This window comes from Chaetodon auriga, chromosome 1 (genome assembly GCF_051107435.1).
Source record: "Chaetodon auriga isolate fChaAug3 chromosome 1, fChaAug3.hap1, whole genome shotgun sequence".
NCBI lineage: Eukaryota > Metazoa > Chordata > Actinopteri > Chaetodontiformes > Chaetodontidae > Chaetodon > Chaetodon auriga.
Window position 1 is genome coordinate 16604950 of NC_135074.1, and position 22098 is coordinate 16627047.

Consider the following 22098-nt stretch of genomic DNA (forward strand, 5'->3'; position numbering starts at 1 on the left):
AAAACGAGTATTGGTGTCTTCATGAAAGAAAGAAGATAAAGATACACTTCATTTGGATGTGTGTGTGTTGTGCAAACAGTGTGTTTGGCATCCCTTTTTAAAATCTTCTTTCTTTGAAATGAGTGTGTGTGTGTGTGTGTGTGTGTGTCTCTGTGCACGTGTGTGTGTACTAGTACAGTGATTGAAAGGGGAATCCCATGCACGGACATGTCCAAAAGGTGGCAGTGTTGAGTTTTATAATGGTGAGCAGAGGGATGACAAATCTCTTCAATCCACCTTTCATACGTTTTGCTCAGTTGTCTGTTAAGTTTCCACTCAACATCGTCCATATCTTCCATTTGTGTTGTATACAGTTATTTGTGCTGTGAAGTGACAGAAATATTAGATGTTGGCATTAACAAGGTGAAGTCATTCACTCTTCTTGGAGACAAACAAAATGTAATGTAGCTGCACTAAAAACAGCAAAGATATTATAAGATAGAAACATGATCAGCCTGCAGAAGCAGATAGTTCAATAATATCCACTCATTTAGAGGTGAACAGCTCTGATACGCTTTATAGATTTTTAATCTATCTATCTATCTATCTATCTATCTATCTATCTATCGGTTAGTTTTCTCCTCTCTCGAAACGCTCTGCATTAGCTCTCCCATGTTAATGAATTCCCGTCATGCACACTTCAGTTGATTCCAAGGAAATCAAAATAAAATCGACGAGAATAAACTGTCGCTCCATATAAAAACGGAGATTTGAATTACGGCAACAGTCGCCAAAGAGTTAAGAGCCTGTGTCCCAGCTGACAGTCAGCTGATGGCCTTTGACAGTTGCGAAAAGTTTTGTTTCTGTAGGCCACTTATATGTTAATTAGCTCTCGGAGTGTGCGACCCTATTGGCTCCTCGTCCGAGTCAATTTCCCTTTTCAGCCTGACGTCAGGGCAGCTACAATGCTCTTAAACTCATCTGCTGTGTGATCCCTCTAAAAAATCGCCCCACCAGTCCGCGGCTTCTAACGTGCGAGGCTGCACTCACTTACTTTCGGCTTTTCTCCCTCTCTGCGTGCGCAATGTGCTCATGAGGACACCGTAAAGTGTTAAATGTTTGAAATACAAAACCGCCGAATTTCACATGCTGAAAAAGGACTCCGCTACTCGTGCGCGCGGCACTGCTGTGTCTGTGCAATAGACTCCGCAAAGAAAAACTCCTCTCACACGCCTGCAAGTCCGCGGCTGCAAAAAGGACGCTGAAAACCTCTTTTTTTTCCCAGTTTCAAGGCAAACGTTTAAAAATCAAACTGGCTCACGTTCTTCCCAACCAGCCCAGTTTGACAGCTGCGCTTCACCCCGTTTGGAGGACTGTCAGCAGCAAGAGGATGGCATCAGAGCTGGCAATGAGCAACTCCGACCTGCCCACCAGTCCCCTGGCCATGGAATATGTTAATGACTTCGATCTGATGAAGTTTGAAGTGAAAAAGGAGCCGGTGGAGCCCGATCGCAACATCAGCCAGTGCAGTCGCCTTATCGCCGGGGGATCCTTGTCTTCCACCCCGATGAGCACGCCGTGCAGCTCGGTGCCCCCTTCCCCAAGCTTCTCGGCACCCAGTCCGGGCTCGGGGAGCGAGCAGAAGACACACATAGAGGATTTCTACTGGATGTCCGGTTACCAACAGCAGTTGAATCCAGAGGCGCTGGGCTTCAGCCCCGAAGACGCAGTCGAGGCGCTGATCAACAGCAGTCACCAGCTCCAGTCCTTCGATGGCTACGCCAGGGGACAGCAGTTTGCTGGCGCAGCCGGAGCAGGAGGCACCATGGCCGGGGAAGAGATGGGGTCCGCCGCGGCGGTGGTGTCGGCAGTCATCGCTGCGGCAGCCGCTCAGAACGGAGGGCAGCACCACCACCACCACCATCACCACCACAGCAGCAGCCACCACCAGACACCTGGCGCCCAGTCCAACGGCACTTCTGGGACAATTCACCCACACATGCGCTTGGAGGACCGGTTTTCCGACGAGCAGCTGGTCACCATGTCAGTGCGGGAGCTCAACCGGCAGCTACGGGGGGTCAGCAAGGAAGAAGTGATCCGATTGAAACAGAAGAGGAGGACCCTAAAGAACAGAGGCTACGCTCAGTCCTGCCGGTACAAGCGGGTCCAGCAGCGGCACGTCCTGGAGGGAGAGAAGACGCAACTCATTCAGCAGGTCGATCACCTAAAGCAGGAGATCTCCAGGCTGGTCCGGGAGAGGGACGCGTACAAAGAAAAGTATGAGAAGCTCATCAGCAACGGCTTCAGAGAAAATGGATCCAGCAGCGACAACAACCCTTCATCCCCGGAGTTTTTCATGTGAGTCTCGACATTATCGTGAAAAAAAAAAAAAAAAGAATATCAGATGAGTTACTCACCCCCGCTTACAAAAAGTTTTCATTATGAAACTTTTTTTTTTTTTTCATTTGGCGCAAATGCCAACTAGACCAAGAACTAATTTGTCAACTTTTTCATTTTTTTTCATTTTATACATTTTTTTCCTCTTTTTTTTTTCTTTTTTGAAAACCAGAGTACGCTCACGTCTGCGACTGTTTTTAGATTTGGAGGGCTTTGTCATCCGCGTTTTTTTAATTTTGGAGAGGCATATTGAGAAAACTTTGATCCACTTTTTGCTATCATACTCAGTATATTACGCATAGCCTGTCTGTCAGGAGTTTTTCATCGTTGTTCATTAGATTTGCAGTGTTTGAGTAAAATATGATTTTTGAAAGTTGATCCAACTTTATGCCGCAGCGTGCGAAGTGTGCACGCCAGCCTATGCTCCTCTGAAGTTCATCAACTTGCCCTTTTTTTCATCATTTTACCTTTAATTCAGTGTACAGATTCCTGTCCAACCTGCATCCATCGACAGTATGTTTTTGGTCTTTTTACTTTTTTTTTTTTTTTTTGTCTGCCAAACTTGGAGGATTGCGAGCCTGCCGTTTGACGCCACCTCATCTCATGCGTTTGCTTGTTATTGTGTTGAGCAACAAAAGACTTTATTCATTACAAACTATTCATTGTTTTTAAAGAGATGTGTTATTGAACTGCCCTGCATGCTGGACATGTATGGTTTTTTTTTTCCTTTCTTTCTTTCTGTGCTTGAAGATGTCCTTTTTTTGTCGGATGACTCCAGCATGGCATTCATACTTCATTTATGGCCTCCTCACTTTTTTGGGACAGCAACAAAAAAGTGACAGGACTTCCCACCCCTTGTAATCTATACAAGTGCATTTCAGCTGCGTTGAGGTGCACCACCATCGGCTGTCATTAGGCTGCAGTGAATGCGTTATGCATTCCTGATGGAAGTTGATCGGCGGGGATCCTGGTGCGAGGGGGGGGGGTGAGGGGAGAAAAGACTGCACTATTAAGGAAATCATCAGTCCCTTCCCTGGAAGTTTAGTCTGTTGCTTAAAGCCTATATTGTTATTTAAAGATATTCCATTCTGCATTTGACAACCTATGAACCATTTTTAAAGCGTAATTTAAGTACACGGTTTTATAATGCAAGTTGCAAGAGATAACGTGCTACAGGTTGAAGCATATAGATTGCTAGGATAATTAATAAGGAGAGTGCTGCACAAAAGTATTTTTTAACATTGGTTTAGAGAAATTGGCTCGGCTCCAGTTTGTACAATGAGCAGTATTGTGCAGTGCATAAACAGCGCTTCTGCAGCATGTGCTTCAGACAGAGGTGTGAGGGCTCCACTGCTCCCCGCCACACGTTTCATGATTGCATTTCAAAAAGGTATTGTTGGACGAGGTCAAAGTTAATCGCCATGCTCTTGGAAACGTCTGTCTTCAACGAACTGACGTATTCAGGACTGAAATGCACTTAGAAAAAAAAAAAATAAAAAAAATCTCGCCTGTCATAAATGTGGAAGTGGAAGGAAGAGTTGGTATTCTCCACATCTCGAGAAGATGAGTTTGGCTTTCTGTTACGACCTAATCGTAACATTTTCACATTTTATTATCAGTTCAGGAGAGACTGTTGTTTTGTCTTAAACGAACTCAATATTTGCAAAGCAATAACAATTATTATAATCAATAATGTCTGGACATTGTTAGATCGTCAGGGATTGACACCCTGCATGTACAAAAATGAGGGAGAACCATTCGCCAATAAATCTTGAAAATATGTTAATTAATCTTTCATCTTATATATAGTATATATATATTTTGCTGTGCAAAATTATTTCATCCACTAACCATATGTGATGTTCATATGTGCTCGTTTTTTTCATTTCATACAATTAAATGATATGCAATAAATGTATGTAATTGTCTTCAATAAGTTTCTCACTTTTCTTTTGACGTGTCCTGAGAGTTTTTGGTTTTTTTTTTTTCTTTCTTTTGCTTTGGTGATTGAAACATATTGAGAGTAGAGTCAAAACATGATGGTGATTACTGCACTACATTTTAACAGTCTGTTTATATTGGCTGTTGTCGCCCTTTTTAACGTGTTTCCCCCCCCAACACTTATTTCATAACGGACCACCCTGAACGAGTCAGAAACACTCACAGATTTAGCCACACGGATAGAGCAAGAGCTGGAAAGCAGTTCAGGTTGAGACGCTTTTTTCCATTTTGACCCTTGAGTGCTGCAGTTAAAAATGTGGAGATACAAATCCGCTGTTACAGATAAGTTGATGCGACCACGAACAGAGATTAAGACACGCAGTGGCCTACATTTGAACGCACCTTCGCTCTCACGCCACAGGTTTCTTTCTTTCTTTCTCTTTTTTTGTCCAAAAATCATCAAGTTAACTGTGAATGAAAAATCCTTTTCACAACACGACGATTCCAAAAACACAGGCCAAGACTGAAATCTTATCTGCTGCCATTTTTGTGTCATGCTTTCAGCCTCCTCTCCAGTCTGAATCATCTCTCCAATCAAATTACTGTGTGTGATGAAATATTATCGTTGCAAATTCTATTTAAAATATTTTGCTCCATGAATTACATCCTCATTTGTGATTATGGAAGCCCAACATGATTTATACAACATAATTACATCCTGTTAATCTTAATGTAAAATGTGACCTGTCATTAGTACATGTGTGTGTGTGTGTGTGTTTGAGTCTCTCTCTCTGTGCCTGTGTGTGCTTGTGTGTATGGGTGTGTGCATGCATGTCTGTGAAGTTGAAAACTTCAATAGGTGTCAGTGTGAATTACTGTGTGTGTGTGTGTGTGTGTGTGTGTGTGTGTGTGTGTGTGTGTGTGTGTTTTCCTGAATGAGTGCGTGTACAGATGACATCTGTATGATCGTTCCTTCTGACTGGGCATGTTCTATATCTGCACCCTGCATTTGCTCCTTTTTCATGCTTCCTGATCTTTGGATGTGTGTCTGCTATCCGTGTTTTTCGGACACTGTGTGCTCCCTGTCATCAGCCTGTCATTGTTTAGCTTTTCCCAATTTCACCTCGCTTCATCCTGCTTGTCAGAGGGCCTGGATGTTGGCTGAGCAGACACACTCTCAGAGAGGGGGTGCACAGTCATGTCAGGCATGTGAGGGGGTGCTGGAGAAGGTGCCAACGTAAGTCAGCCGCTGCGGTGGGCCGAAGAGGCTCAGCTCTACTGTACCCAATCTTGCATTTCAGTTGGTGTTCAGATGTCTCATTTTGACTTCTTTCAACGTAACTTTCGCACTAACTGAAAATGCTACTTTTCTGAAACACAAGGGGAAAAGTTCTTTTTTAAGTTCTAGGACAAGGAATAGCCTTGTGGGCATCTTGTTTCACTGTTCCAGAACAATTTGTTTGTTGAAACAGGAAGACCAATGTGCCAAAAAACACTTTGAAGAAACACTACGGTTTCTGAGGACAGATTCAGTCTGGAGTTGTCAGCTGTTTGCAACTTAGCCACAGTTCGTAGCACAAAGGGCACCTTTCATAAAAATGAACCACACTGTCAGTGTAATAACAAAGCACTGAGCGATCAGCTGTTATTCTATACTATGAACACTAATCTTTGCAGTTACACATTTCACACTTGTTAAATTTACAAAAAAGCCATCTTCTGCACCATCTGCCAGTGATGATCTGCCACACGGCTCGTCAAAAAGAAAAAAAAAATTGGTTTTTATCCAACACTTGTGTCCTCTCTGTTGTGTGTGATTTCCTCTGAGGTGCTTGCTGCTGCTGTGGTGGCTGATTTGCCCAGAGTGAGGGGAGAGACTGAGACAATAGTCGGGCTTGGGCTGAATTAAATGATTTTGCTGATGATTAATAGTGGTGTGGGCCACTGGCTCCTGCGATGTAGAGATGATAAATCGTGAGTGCAGCTCCGTGCAGCTGTGCCAGTGTTGGGTCTTAGCATGCACACACCACGCAATTTACAGCCAAGCCGCTCTCCTTCTTCCTCAATTTATCTAATTACATCTATTTGATCTAAGCAGCAGCGCTGCTATATTTTGATATTTCATATTAACCACAGCAATGTATTGAATGACTTCAGGGAGGATAATTGTTTGCTTTCCCCCCTCTAAAGAACATGTTTCTGTACTTGCCATTTCAAAGAGAAAACATTTTTTTCCTTTATTTAGGAGCTCGGCTTTGCTTCTCTAAAGGCCGTGCATTTGCGTGGTGGGTTTTTTTTTTTTGATGTGTTTAGAGTGGCATGTAAAAAATGAAAATTGGTTTCTGTTTAAGGCTTCACTGTTAGACTCTTTCGCCTGTTTATTTTGATCATTTCCGTATTGGGATGGATCAGTTAGACCTCTAATGTCCATGCACTTGAAATAAAAACACACCAGCCGACACGCACCAGCAGAAACACACAAATACACAAATGGCTGTGCACAGATCCACAGCATGGCCTTCCTTGTGTTCCTCTGTATTCTGGCATTTATATGACTCAAACACTTCAGTCTCCACGCTAAATGACATTTGCGTGGAGACAGATCTGATTTGCAAAAGATGTTTCCTGTTATATCTGTGGCACCAGTGCGCGGCGCTTATGTAAGTGATAAATCTATCGATTTTCCAGTGATGCACTCATATGGAACGTTGGCGCTATGCGGGCTGACAGCATAAGATGCAGCACGGTGTTCGCTCAAATAGCAGTACGCCAGTTGACAGACCCAAAAATAAGAGCTGGTTGGGGGTCTTACTGGCTTTAGATGGTGCCACAGGAAGGGCTGGAGAGGATCCGTTGTGTTTCTGTTTGTGTGTGATTCTGCATCTCTTAACTCACGCCGGACACTGTGCGAGGTCGACTGGTGCCTGTGCAGACAATACGTCTGCTCGTAGGTGTAAATGTGTGAGTGTGTGTCTGCGCGTGCGTGTGTCTGCCTCGTCGTCTTTTGGAGAAGAGGATGAGCAGAGGTCAAAAGTTACAGTGCACACAAGACTGCTCTCAAAGTCATTAGAGTAATCCCTGCCCTGGGGAGCTCACGCTCATTTCCTCTGCCCAGAACCCACTGAATGAAAAGTACATGCACATCTGACATGGTACAGTACACAGTGAACGCAAGACGACTGACTGCTATTATTTTTTTTTTTTTTACCCATTTCCTGTATTTCACCACCATCATAGAGAGTTACACTCTCACAGCATTCTTTTCTCTGTTACAATGGTACATTTATGAGGATTTGAACAAAACTGAATCACTTTAACACAAAAACAACTTTTTGTTTTGTGTGTAAAAACTATATCATTAGGGAATGTGTTCAAATGACACACATGAGGTAGGTTTAAATAAAAAAAAGGTGTTTATGTACTTACACGCAGTATGCAGAACAAAATATTACCTGAAAATGAGTAGAACAGAGCGGATGAAGCACTTGGCTGAAGTCTGGCCGGTTTAGTTTCATGCTACTAAACATTTTCTTGTCGCTGAACAGACGAAACACTGAGTCACTGTCAAACGGAAATATCAATGATAAAAATAAAGCAGCCTTTGTACTGGTTTAACTAATCCCAGTAGTGTAACGGGCATTTCCCAGTAGTGTTCGTGGCACCCAGAATGATCACGGGCAGGAGCGCATTTAATTCTCACACCCACATCATTCAAGGACAGTGGGTGTCGCAATGCAACGGAACAAAATAAGCAGTGGTACTTAAACAAAACTCGTTGTTCTTCTTCTTGAATGTCCACTGAGTCAGACTGGGTGTGCTAAAGCCTCAAGTTTATACTTTAATTGAGGTCAAAAAAAAGATTAAAAAAAACATTACTTCTGAAAAATACCAGGCAATCCTCGGTGTTTTCTGAGGGAAAGATAACTAATAACTGAAAAAATAGAAAACTTCCTTGCTTGTTCTACTTAGAAAAAAAGTTGGCAAAGAAATAATAAATTTCATGATGCACATGTGAAAGATCCTGGTTAGTATAACTTTCTAACAAGCACAGTCTGCATCCAGGATAAAAAGGGCAAAAACTTTTTCATGGCTTTTCTTTCTTCTCCTGTTCTTATCATTTATGTTCTTTTAATATTTGCTAAGGTTGAACCTCTTCAAACATCTCTTGATCATATTGTAAACATACAATGTTTAAAATGTTTCTGCACATACATATTCCTGTAGCAAGTCCATCACAGGGCCACCGTTGCCCCTTTAAAAAAAATAAACACTGAAATCATCAAGTCATTGAATTTTAGTGTAAAGTCAGGATTTTTTTTAAGGTGACTGTTCTCAGTGACAAATTGCAAGCTTTAATTTATGAGTTTGTTTGTGGAAAAACAGTCAGGCAGGTAGAGGATAGACTGGACGTGCAGGCAGTGAAGAGTAACAGCAGTCAGGTGTCTCAGCACAACCAGGTGGCAGCCACATCTGCGAATAGTCTGTGCAGATCCACAGCAGATACAGAGGCAAAAAGCCCTCCTCTCACTTTACACTGGATATGAGACGTACAGTACAGTAACACACACTCCTTTAGAATTAAACAGACATCAGGGATCAATTAAGAGGCTTATTTTATCAGAGTGCGCTTTGCTCTCGCTATACATTTCTTTATTTCTTTGTGGCAGAAAGTCACAGCGTGCTTCAAATAGACATTAAGCGGATACGCGTGGTGTCATTAGAGAGTTGTCCTTGAAAGACTGGCTGCAGGTTATGTTGGTAATGAGGTGGTCGGGACTGCTGGGGTAATTTTATATGTCTGTAAATGGACCCAAACCAAGAGCCTGTGACTTAAATAAATGCAACTCCATCTCTAAGCAGTCCCATTGCACAAAAGGTGACAGAGTTAAAAAAAAAAAAAATTGAAAAATTGTAAGTGAGATTGTAGTCTTTAAAAGTGGCATACGGTTTTCAAATTTCTGCAATAAAAAAAAAGAAAAAACAGATATATGACTTAAACTACAGATTCAATTTATAAATGTACTGTTTCATTGGCATTTTAATTAATTAAGACGCAGAGCTGCAGCAGAGCAACACACACAAGAAACAAACCAGCGAGGATTTACTCATTTACAGCAAACAATGATCAATATTCAGCAATATTTTTTTAAGCATGGAGAGTATTTCTTCCATGTTTCTCTCTTCAGCATGACGAATAGTAGACAAAGTCAACAATGCCAGCAGAAGTAAAGCAGGCCGTACAACATACATATTTTTGTAAGTGTCAATATGCACCATGTCCACTGTAATCCTGGCCTTCTAGTCATTTTGCAGCAGATGTTCTTGCCTTTTCTGCACAGTTAACATAGTTTTTAAAACGCTACCTGTTACCCTCATGGAAGTTTACACTCTGATTTAGATGCAAAGGGTACTCACATCACGCTGCATCACTGCTGTTTTCCCTGTCTGTGACTGTATACTCTGTAGAACTGAGTTATGTGGCATTTATTTGAAAACCCAATGATTTAAAATTTCCTTCACTGCAGTGTATGGCCAAAGTGTTTCCACAACTATCATTTTTCCACAGCATTTTAAAAGGACCCTGCCTGGCATCGGTGGCAGGGAGCTAAAAGCTAAGCTAATATTTTCATGCGAGTAGCAGCTTTCACAGGGAATATGAGTGACTCTATTTGGACCAGGCTGGAGCAGCCTGCTTACTTGGTTGTGTTTTAAGGGGGGTTGCTTGTGAAAGTGTCTGTCATGAGGTGGCCGGAGAGGCAGAAGTAACCATCCTCCACTGTTTTATTTGTCTACACTCCTCCATTTTAGAGCAATTAATTAGGTCTTTAAATGAAATGAGCAGGAGCAAAAGCATAAAGCTGTTTTGCTTTACTGTGCGACGGCACACTGTATGCTTAGATATTTTAGTTTTGTCTCTTGTGGTTACAGTGTTTTGATGCATGGGCTCTGACTGTAGAATCTATTTGCATGCAAATTTTTTACATTTCCCTCGCATCAAACGCTTACTATGATACATGTACTGTGTTTCACCAGACAGACAAGGTGAGAGTGAATCTCGCTCAGAACGGATCTCTCTTTGTGATTGTTTGTGTGTGTGTGTGTGTGTGTGTGTGTGTGACAGAGTGACACATACAGAAGAAGACAGCGTGTGTATTTGCCTTAATATTCACTCATCTATTCTTATTTGTTTTGTCCAACGTTATCTGCTCCCTCAGGTCATCGAGAAAATTCCTCCATCTGTGATTTCAAGCCCCATTCCTCCGTGCCCGTGGCTCTCTGAGGTAAAACACTTATTTCTTGATCTTTTCTGTTGTTTCCCCTGTTTTATTTCAACTTCACAGCAGTGGGTGAAGTCAGATTTGTAGAACAAATCCTTTAAAAAAAATGATCACCGCTGTAGAAACAATATCAGACGTAATGATTGCTGGTAATGTTGTTTCTATTTTCATATTATGTGCCTACACAATGAAATCCATATTAATTATGCATTATTATTAGACTCTAATATTAAATAGAGAGTGGATACAGTCACCACATATAGTTTTGAGTGTTTTATAGCATATTGCAGGTGTGTGTAAGGCTTCCATAATGGATACTGCACCGTGGTTTGTCAATTCCTATTCATATGCTAAAGAGCACACGTCTTCTTTATGTTGACAATATCTCTCTCGATCTCTCTCTATCTCCTCAATGCCATAACTTTACTGACTACTGTACGTACTCCCCCACCTTATTTAAATGCACGAAGAAGAAACACACACACACACACACACACACACACACACACACACACACACACACACACACACACACACAGAACGTTTTCAGTCGTCCTGGATCAACAGCACAACCAGCAGATTATAGCCACTCATTCAAATGTAAATTACATGTTCAGATTTTGTGCGAAAAAGGCCGAGAGAAACGGGCAGAGTCTCGGACAGCAGGAGAGAGGCAGAGTGAAGAATAAGCTTCCAGTCCTGAAATCAATTCACAGAGACAGAGAGGAACCTGGGCAAATGTATATTGCAAACCCAATTGTTCCTGTAATGGTTTCACTGATTGTTCCACAGCAAGCCCCCATGATGTGCTTGGTCATGACACAGGGACATGAGAGAAGGGTTTAGGTTTTTGTACTCATGACTTCCCACCTTGGTGAAGTTGAATGCATGCGTGTGTGTCTGTGCGCACACGTGTTTGTATCCAGTGTTATTTACTTGATTGTGTCTAAGTGGGGTGTGGGATCAGGAGCTGGCCTTTCTCCAGCTCCACTTAACTTCAGGAGGGGAAGCAGGACAAAAGCCATCAAGGAAGACAAGGACAAATCATCTTTAGATGAAGTGTTTTAAGTGCTCCGATTCTCCTCCCACGTCATCACTGTGAATTAGGTGCCCTCTGCTCACTGCTGCGGGGTGTGGAGTATAAACAACGCCAAGGGAACGGATGTTAAACGAATGAAAGTGGAAAACCATGAGGGTGTCTATCTTAGTCAGCCTCGTAAATCTCAGTTCCCTTGCCATGCCGCTGCGCTATACTGATGTTGCGCTCTGACAACCTGCCAGCCCAGCTTAGAGGGGCTGTGTGCGGTGTGGTCTGGTCGATCCTGTTCTTAGCGGTTTCAACCATGGCAGACGTTGCAGGCAGAGCCATGTCTTTGTTTTATGCAAATCCATGCATATGAGGAGACGGGGGGTGGGGGGGTGATGAGCAGTCTGGCCACGTAGCTCCAGGAGGACAGGCTGAGTGATGGAGACGGAGAGCCAGGTCTCTGTGTCCTTGCCTGGGGAAAGAGTGTCCTGACTCTGGCCAGGACTGCCTAGACACCAGCAGGACACTGTGTCACTGCGCCTCAACCACGAGAGGACAAGAGAAAAGATTTTTCCAGGCACAGATGTATTTACACTGTGAGATGTTGAGTTGGCGAGGCGATAAAGAGAGGTTAACACTGGGATGAGACTGCCAGTGTGTCTCACCTGCGACTGGTGTGCGTGTTATGAAGGCAGGCACACCTCAGGGGTTTGCCATGCAAAAAGACACTGGAGTTCAGAGCCCAGCGGGGAGTTGAAGGACCCAGAATATGCTGACAAAGATAAAACACCAGGTGTGTGCACATGTACTGTACGTGTGTGTGAAAGAGGCTGTGAGAAAGAGAGCTCAGTGCAAATATAGACTGGGGAAGCAGGCCTGTGTGTGTTTGTGTATGTGCGTGTGCGATCACATAAGCATACTGTAACAGGTAGGAAAGGCCACCAACTGTGTGGCCGTTGTATGGCAGGGTGGTTTTAAGCGAAACCCACTGAAACAGTGTCACCCTCACACCACATCGAGTCACGATGATCTATTTCCCATCTTTACAGGTGCTTCCTCATATCAGCGTAGCTCATCTGCGCAGTTAATTACAGGTTGTGAATGTTTTCTAAATAGTTTCGTTGCCCCATCCTCCCTCGCTCAACCCTTCTTGGAGCTACGTGCTAACGGTAGCGGTTGGTCGGAGGCTCTTCTGTCACAGAGAGCTCTATTTCTGGGTGCCAGGATGTTGGTCTCAGTCGTCGAGGGCAGATGAAATCGATCCAGATTGACCTGTCATGTAGAGGAGAAAATGAATGAGATGGGGGGGGGGGGGGTGCAGAGGCCACAGAGAGAAGGGGGGCAGTGGAGAAGTGCAAAAACAACCTCCTGCTCATATGGGTCAAAAGTCGAGGGATGATTTATTCAAGACTGGGTGTTATCCCTCCTCCTCCCACCTCCTCCTCTCTGCTCCACCTGCCTCTCGGAAAGGAGTGAGAAACTGGAGACTGCTCAGGAGGAGCGGACTATATTTAGCCTTGGTGACCAAGACACTGTGGTCTAACTTTAAAGTTAAAAATACAGATATCCATGTACAGTGAGATGGGCACAGTTTGCGTCACTACGAGGCACCAAAAACAAGTATGATAGCTTGAACCGACTCTCGTGAGAAGACTGCAAAGCAGCTTGTAGCTTTCACTTTATCATCAGAAGCCTGCACATACTCACTGGTTCACTGGAGTTAACCTACACTTATCCTGCATTAGCTCTACAAAGGATAAAATTAAAGTGTGTAAGCATAAACATGTAACTTAAACAAGAAGCTAACGTTTTACTCCTGATTGTGAGAATGATACTTTCTAAGCAAAGGAAGAAAGGGAAAGATTTATGGCTGCATTTGTCTGTGAAGTGGTACTAGATTTAGCCCAGCGTGTTTGGGCAGAGCTCCACTTTGCTAATTATTTTCCTGTGGCAGAGTTCTCAGCATGGCGCTCCTCTCTTGCTCTGAGAAGAGAGGCTCAGCGGTAAGTGCTTAGTCAGCCCTGCTCTGGGTGTGAGATACTGTCGGGTCTCTGGTGGACTGTCAGGGAGGTGGAGCGGCATGGGACCAAGCCATCGCAAGGGCGAAGGCTTGGAGGAGAGGGCAGGCTCATCATCACCCATCAGCGAAAGGAAGGGGCGTAAAATACTGCTGCTGGGGACGAGAGCTCTGTATCGTATCTGCCTCAGTTCTCATCAATGTGAGGCAATATCGCTGTCGGAGCTGGTAGTTTGCTGACTGTTAGTGGAGACCAGATGCCGCTTGCAGAGGTCTAAAGAGCCCAGTCATTGTGGACACAGCTGCTATAAAAGTCTATTAAGCTGCAGGAACCACTCATTAGTAATTAGCAAAGCCATGGACCTAAAAAGGTGCCGTATCATTGTTCTGATGGCCCATTATTCCAATTCAAATCGGAATAATCTAATTATAATTTTTTCCCTCCCATATTCCATGAAGCTCCGTCCCTACCCTGCCTCTGATTGGCTCTGACAGTGATATTTATTCTAATCCAAACCAACCATCTAAATCTTAACCAAACCAAGGAACGAACACCTGTCAATCAGAGGAATACTGGACAGGTCATTTTGGACATTTTTCAGACTATTGCAGATTCAGAGAAATGTGCCATCAGAACAATGTGCAGTCCACCTTCAGAACATGTAAACCCATCATCGTTGGTCTCTATACGGCCTTGATCTCTGTGCCTATGCCTCAGTCATTCAGTCCAGAGGAAACCGTCTGCGTTCTCTGTTTCTCTCCCTCCTCTCTATTTATACTCCAATGTCAAACTTGTCTTTCTTTCCATCTCTACCGCTCTTTTTAGAGTGACACACAGCTCCTCCTCTTGTGTCGGCCCTGCTATCCTCCAAATGACTCTCCTCCTCCTCCTCCTCCTCCTCCCAAACAAACTTAGCTTCCTTCCCTTCGCCTCTGTTCCCAACGTCACTGTCCCTCCCTCCCCTCCTGCCATCCTCCCCCCTCTGCCTCACACTGCACCTGCTTCCCTCCCGCTCCCTGCTCCCTCTCCAAACGTCACTTTTCCCCTCCCCTCCACTCCTCCACTCCTATTCTCCCCCTCGTTAGCTTGATGAATGGCTTCACTGCAGGGAAAGTGCTGATTTTCATCCCTCTGTCTGATTTCTGCTGGCTGTTATTAATTTCAAACACTCAGAGAAAAGCGAGTGAGTCAATAAATAAGGAAATGAACACACTTCATCCTGCCATACAGCAGCTCTCACAGTCATTCACCCAGGATGCGGGTCCTCTGTGGAGGCCAGGCCTGCATTTATCCTGATAGAGTTCAGCTCCACTCTTCACAACATGTTTCAGTATTTTTTATTTTTTTTCTGAAGCAAGAATAAAAGCCATGCGGTGCCTTTGCATCATATCAAATGTTTCTGAAGTGTTGTCACTACCCCGCTTCAGTCAGACAAACAGGACCAGAGGGAGACAGGATGGCACAAAGTAAATAGAAGAACAGACCTGCAGTGTCCTCTCTCATCTTTCACACTAGCGCACCATTAACAAATGTATACAGAGCGTGTGACAATGGGAGGAGAGATGAAGAAGATGCAGGGTGAAAGAGAGGCAGTGAGAAGCAGCAGCCTAACAGAGTTATTGCTGCACATTAAACGCTTGCTGTCCACACAGTGTAGCCGGGGATCTATGTCTAAGTGCACATTACTTACATTCCAGGCTTAATGCATTGTGCTTGCCCGTTAACATCAAAAACAAATAGCCTCAGAGACAATGATTCTCTCACTTTCTCGCTGTCAGACAGGTTTTGCTTGCACCAAAAGTTGTTCTTCTCTACATTAGGGCTTTAATTAAAACAAGCTAGGATATTAAATTAAAAAAAAAAAAAAAAAATAGGATCACCATAATGCATGCACAGGCACAGAAATCAAAGCCGGAGATATCATCACGCTGTTTACAAAGTGTTAAGACAAACAGTCTGGTAGAGTGTCCTATTAATACACGTCTGAGACACATTCACATGTCCTCAGTTGTGTGGGCTGTGCTCTGCAGCAGCAAGGCTTGTGTTTCCCTTGGCTCAGACAATTAAAACAATATTTGGTATCACACTAATAAATATACAGTTTTTATTAAGGCCAGCACGTCCTTAATCTGCTTGTATATGCCCGACACATCACTTGATTTCAGCTCTGTAGGCTGAATCACCCATATGATCTTTAGTCTGTGGACAACAAAGACAGACTTCATAGAGAGAAGTGTGAAGAAGCAGGGTCCTCAGTTTGATTTTTTTTAGCCATTTAACGTACTTTATTTCAGTATCTCAAGTATTATTTGACTAAGTGTTATGCTTTGATAGCTTTGGCAGGTAAGAGGTTCCCAGAATGTCCTATGCAGCCTCCACAGAGACGGAGAATAAATACTGATATGGAAGAAAGTAAAAAAAAAAAACAAAAAAAAACTTATAGTTGCACTGAGTTTTGTTTTATTTTTCCAGATCTTGTGAAAGGCATTGTGTCCAGTTACAAAGAAATATGAAAATCCACCAATATCCCATTGAGTTTCTGTCATTGTTCATTTAATCTTGAAATAAATAAAATATTCTGAAAGCTGGATGTCAAGACATCCAAACTTCTGCTTTACGGAGAGGAGAGGAGAGGAGAGGAGAGGAGAGGAGAGGAGAGAGGAGAGGAGCTGAGTCTGTATTAGTAGTAGCTGCAGGGGTAGTGGAGCCTGTATGTCTGCTTCATGGCTCTGTGAGCGCAGACATAACTATTGTGTTTACAAGGCTGAGTTGCTCTTACTGTTAAATTATTGGGGTGTGGGTGCGTTAAAGGAGGAGGAACAGAAGGATGGGGTGGGGGGAGTAAATATTTGTCCCTCTCTCTCATACTTCTGGCTAACCAGGCTGAGGAATGCTCTTTGCTCGTTTTATAATTACAGAGTTTGGGTAGTGTCACCCTTGGAGAGTACATGGCCTCAGAGACCTGACGGAGGAGGGCTCTCTGTGCACACAATGTAGTGAGTGGGCCTTCAAGGGTGGAGGCTGAGGAGCGGCACACTTCTGCATGTCACTACTGTACCAAAGAGGCATGTTCGCTTAATGGCCATGTGTCGCGGGGTTACTCTCTGAAGTGTAACACAGGCGCGCCGGGCCAGACCAAGCTGTGAACTCAGTTGGTCACCTCACTGTTGTGCTTTTGTTGGCTCAGAAGGGTGTGTGACCCCTGGGAAAGAATGTTGTGGCAGAGACAAAAACAGAAATCAAGTCCCACAGTCCTGGTTTGCTCACGCTTTCTCACAACTAAGTGTTTTCTCTGTCACACTTGCGCAGCCTCTCTAAGGAACATACACAACATCTTCACCGCTTTCCAAAGCTCTTAGGTTTTTCCTCCTCTCTGCGACCTGACCATTAAAGCAGAGCAATGAGTTCACAGCTGATAGTCTCTGGTTGCGAGGAGCGGAGAGCAGTGTAGGATGACATTATCGGAAGCGGCTGCATATAGATACAAAAAAAAAAAAAAAAAGATACAAACAGAAAGAGAATACTATGGCGCACTTTTCTCAGTATAAACTTCTGTCCACTTGGATTACACTAATGACCCCTGACAAACCATAATAAGACACATGCATCTCTATGGATACTAGCCATGACCAAAGGAATGGCCCTGTGTTTACTTTCCAATTTGACATTCTGCTGTATGAGACTCTTATGAGCAAAAACTAAAACATCATTAGTTTCCTGTTTTGTCCTTAAACTGATAGGTCATGGTCGGGAAAAAAAAAAAAAGGATTCAAATAAATGCATTCTCAATGTGCAAGCCAGTATGCCACAACTACCATTAGAGAGAGGGATGTGAGAGGAGGGTGATGGAGAGGGACAAAGCTTTCTCTCCGTCCCTGCGGCTGAAGTGGAATAGTTGTGGTGACGGGTTGTGACAGCTGAGGGAGCGAGGGAGCAAGAGGGGAGTATCACTCCAAAATCCCCAGGAAACAGAGAGGAGGGTAGGGTAATTTAGGATGAGCCGCCTGCCGTCTGTTTCTGTTGTCTTCCTCACTTACGGACATACACACAGAATTGCGCATGAACAAGTCTTTTTCTCTCTGACACACACACACACACACTCCCGCTCTGGGTAATAGATATGTATTGTAGCAATTCTTTTATTAACTCTCCAGTCACTACATTATCATAATGATTCAGCCAATAAGTATTAATACTCGGCTCCTTGGCCAAATCCCTGGGTCAAAATTAGACATACGTCAAACACATATGCCGCACCAGAATTAGATGCGTGCAGGACCAGCACACCGACTCTCATTTCCTTCCCTCGTCTCTTGATAGTATCCCTAATAGACCTCTCTCCCAGTGGCACACTGCTGTTGCAACATTCACCTACTATTGCTTTAATGAGATGTCTGTGCTGTGCTGTGTGTGTGTCGGTATGAGTGTGTGTGTGCATGCGTCTGTGTGCGCCTGAGAAAGAAAGATGTTAGCGATCCTTGTGGCCCTGTTTATCTCCACCCTTGTGTTGGAGTAGAGGGAGGTCAGAGGCAGGGCTGCCTGTATCCATCTCCATTCCCACGGCTGCTGTCTCACAGGCACAGTGGTCACAGGAGGATGAAAAGACTATGGATTTTTTTTCCCCTCTTGCCTACACTCGCCAGAGCGGGAAGATTAGACAGAAGATGAGCACAGCCTGGCCCATTCAAAGCAGCTTTAAGCACAACACTGGAGGCATCTGACCCGAGCTCTCCGGTTCACGGAGCACAAGTGCACACAACTGCGTGCGCACACGCACACAGAAATCAACGAATATGAGATTTCTCGGTTCACGGCTTGGTCATACAGTGCCTGGGTGTTAAACATTGACCTTATGACCTCTGTGTATGAACACACATCCGTATACATGTGTAAAAACACTGACAGAAATAAGCGCTCACGCTCACTTACCAGCAGCCCCAGATGGAGGCTGACAGTTGCATGTGTATAAAAAGAAATTTGGGGGAAAACTTGATAGAGGATGAGTTGAAGCGAGTCAGGAGGGAGGAGGAGGGGAGCCATATGGGGCGGGATAGTGACAGACAAAGAAATTGATGGAGGCAAAGAGAAACAGGGAGATAAAATTCAAAGCTGCACTGCTCTCACTAGCAATTAAAATAATTTCGGGATAATTTGAGAAAGGCCCGAGCCGTCTTATCAGCTTCCAGATAAGTCCTCCTCCTCCTCTTCCTCAGCCAGAATGCACGAGAGGCCCTCATGACTGAAAACTGACACAGTGTACACTGATAGCTGCTACCATATGGCCGCCTCCTCTCCACTCAATTCCTTCCACTTGCAGCTCTTGATCCCGCACAAACACTTACAGATGCATGCACTCTCACACGCTCACACTCACACACACAGACACACACACACACACACACACCCACAAGCATGCAAACACAGGTCGGCCAACAGACATTACCAAGATTCTGAAAGGGCAGTAGCCACATCTAAAATTGAGCACCGGCTCAAGTGTGAGCTTGTCATGTTTCTTGTCTGTTTCCAGATATATTTTGGGAAACGTTTTAACGTACGAGTGTGCGTTGTTTTTACCACAAAGCATTACAGGCTTTTTCAAAAATCATCTATGTTTTGGTTTTTTAGGTGTCTTCTGTCTCTCTCTCTCTGTTTCTCACCTCAACCGAGAAATGATCGTTAAGTGTTTGGCTTCCTAATTGAAAGTAGGGATGGAAATTTTGATTAAAAACATACTAAGTGAAAGACAGAGAGAGGAGAGGGACCGCACAGTAGAGAACGTGTGGGTAGCAATGCAGAACTAGATCAGGACTGAAACTTAAAGTTTATGGGGGCTACTTGCAAAACTAAAAATAGCAGCAGATGAGGCTCACAACACGCAGGTAGTGGGCATGCACACACTAACAAACACGGAGAGACGCGATAGGTGAGGCACGTTTGATGTGGATGGGACTTGATCATGTCATGGGTGCTTTGCGTGGGAACGGCGGGGGCGGACCTTCTCAAAACAGAGAACTGTCAAATGTGTATCCTGACGATTTGATTGAGCCTACGTCAAACCTGACTTGAGTCAGTGAGTAAATGGCTGCCTCGTCTAACAAGGCAGATCTCTGGGAAGCCAGCAGCTAAGGATTCCAGCCTTATGGTGATGGCTAAACAGACAAATAAACTGAGTATCCCCCTCCTCATGTACAGTCTGTGGTGGAATCACTGAGTTAACACTGTTAACACTGTCCTTGATGTAAAATGATGTCTGACTGCAGACTTTTCTGCTGCTTAATGCAAACAATTGTGGCAGGAAATGGTCAGTGGCTGTTATGGGTGGAAGAGTGCATGTGTGTCTTCGGAAATGGCACAGTGTGTCAGGTAGCCCAGTGTCAGAGCATGGGATGGTGTGAACCTGTGGTCCGCTACTGTTTTTCACACATGGCTGCCACCATCAGCATGCATGTGTCTGCAAGAGATGAAACAAGGATATGAAAAAAAAAACTGAGAAAATCATAAAGGTAACGAGTTTCAATGAGATGATGTGACGTGATTACAGACCTATGGAATAACCAGTTTCTATGCACTGCGGTGTAAGACTACCTATCTGCGTGTGCACACGGAAAGCTTCATTGGGCATGCCCAGAGAGAGGCGGCAAGGTGGCAGCATGTCTGCGTCATTTGGGAGGTTTGCTGGTTGTCACGGACACACAGAGGGCGACGTTCCAGTGAACAGGAGGTGGGTGCAGTGACATAAGCAGGGCACAGTGCCCTTACCGTACACGATACGCTCACAACACCCACATATGGAAGGGTCAAGGGCACGCACACACAGGCTCACATAGGCACCTTTTATTTTGATGCGTAAAACAGTCCACAAAATCACATCAACCTGTCTGTCTCACAATTTAAGGCTATTTTTTCTTTCTTTGCCCGTCATGTTGCTTGTTTTTGTTTTTTTTGTTTTTTTTGTTTTTTTTTCCTCAGAGTGAATTCATCTTTTTGCAGTCTATGAGCAGATACAGTACAACACAGAGTGTGTCTGCCTCCATACACTTGGCAGCATCCTGCGCACACACTGTGTGAGTGCTGTAAATAGCCGGAGTGTGTCGTGCATCTCTGCTGTGTTTGGACCTATTTTAGAGCTGACACAGGAAACAGGGCCATTCTGACAGCCACCCTGCCAGCCGGTACTGCACACAGCAGCCCCGGAACCTTCTGTCGCACACACATACATACCAGTGCATGTGCTCTCTCTCTCTCTCTCTCTCTCTCTCTCTCTCTCTCTCTCTCTCTCTCTCTCTCACACACACACACACACACACACACACACACACACACACACACACACACACACACTCAGAAAAGCAGGCATACACACAGACAGACCAGATTTTTCCATGTTAACAACCCACCAGTGCTTCATCCACCTCATAGACTTCCACGAATCATTTAATTTCCTTTTTAAGTCAACACGCCTTCTCTCATCCCTCTGTTCTATTCCAGATTTCCACAAACTCTGACTGGAGAGACCTTTAACAAAAGCCCCCTGCTGTGTCACTTGGCGAGCTACTTGTCCTCCACATCTTGTCTTTAGTTTTGCACATTTCAAACCTTGCAGCACAGGGGCAATTTCACTTCTGAGCCAACTAGAGAGACTCTAGCCGCTTTGCTGTGTTACATATCCCTGCATAATAAGCAAAATGATAACTCTGGCAGAGGGGAGCTCAATTACCCAAGACACAGGTTTCTGCTTTCAGCTGCATGAGACAGCTGGAGACCTAGCGCAGTATGCAGAGTTAATTTAGAGTTAATTCATGTTGGGTTTTTTTTGCTATTCGGGTTTATTATTTCTGTATTGTGTCTGTATTGTTTTTTTGTCCACCAGGGTGATGTAATTTAATTCAGCCTCTTTGTCATTTATTCATTTGCTAAGTATTTTGAGGGACTCTGAGATACGGAAGCCCTGACTCAGTGAGTTTACACCTAAATGAAGCTGCATCTCAGTGATGTGACAGTGCTAGCTCATTTAGAGACCGTTAGCATACAGACATAAACGCCTCTTCAAAGACTGTAGCAGAGTTCCACTCACCAGCCTTTCATTTTTGGGGTGGAAGATAAATTCTGCAGGCTGCTCCTGCCTTCCTATGTAATTATGTGCATGGTGATGTGCTTTTACAGCCTGCCTAACAGTCGGAAATTATCTCCCGGAAATGAAGTCCAATTAATTGTGATGCTTTGCAGGCGTACGTGTGTGTGCAGAAACACTGTAATGACACTTAACAGGAAATTGGCTCCTGTTGAAAAATGTAATAAATAAGTTGCGAGGTGAAACAACCTCGTATGATACTGACAAACGTGGCTTGTACTTTGTTTTTTCTCTCTCTCTCTCTCACACACACACACACATATACAGCTCCCTTTCATTTCAATGAACTGCTAAGATGTAAGGAGTTAGAAAAAAGTGAGCGGCATA

General features: G+C 44.1%; 1 protein-coding gene across 1 annotated transcript in view; it reads left to right on the forward strand.

The window, feature by feature from the left end:
* The first annotated feature begins 978 nt into the window (after positions 1-978).
* mafa (MAF bZIP transcription factor a) overlaps positions 979-22098 on the forward strand; it is a 72044-nt gene continuing 50924 nt past the window's right edge. Inside the window, exons 1-2 of the mRNA XM_076726900.1 lie at positions 979-2337; positions 10533-10598. Coding sequence (XP_076583015.1) covers positions 1370-2337; positions 10533-10560 — 996 coding nt within the window. The 5' untranslated portion in view covers positions 979-1369 and the 3' untranslated portion in view covers positions 10561-10598. The remainder of the gene's footprint in view (positions 2338-10532; positions 10599-22098) is intronic.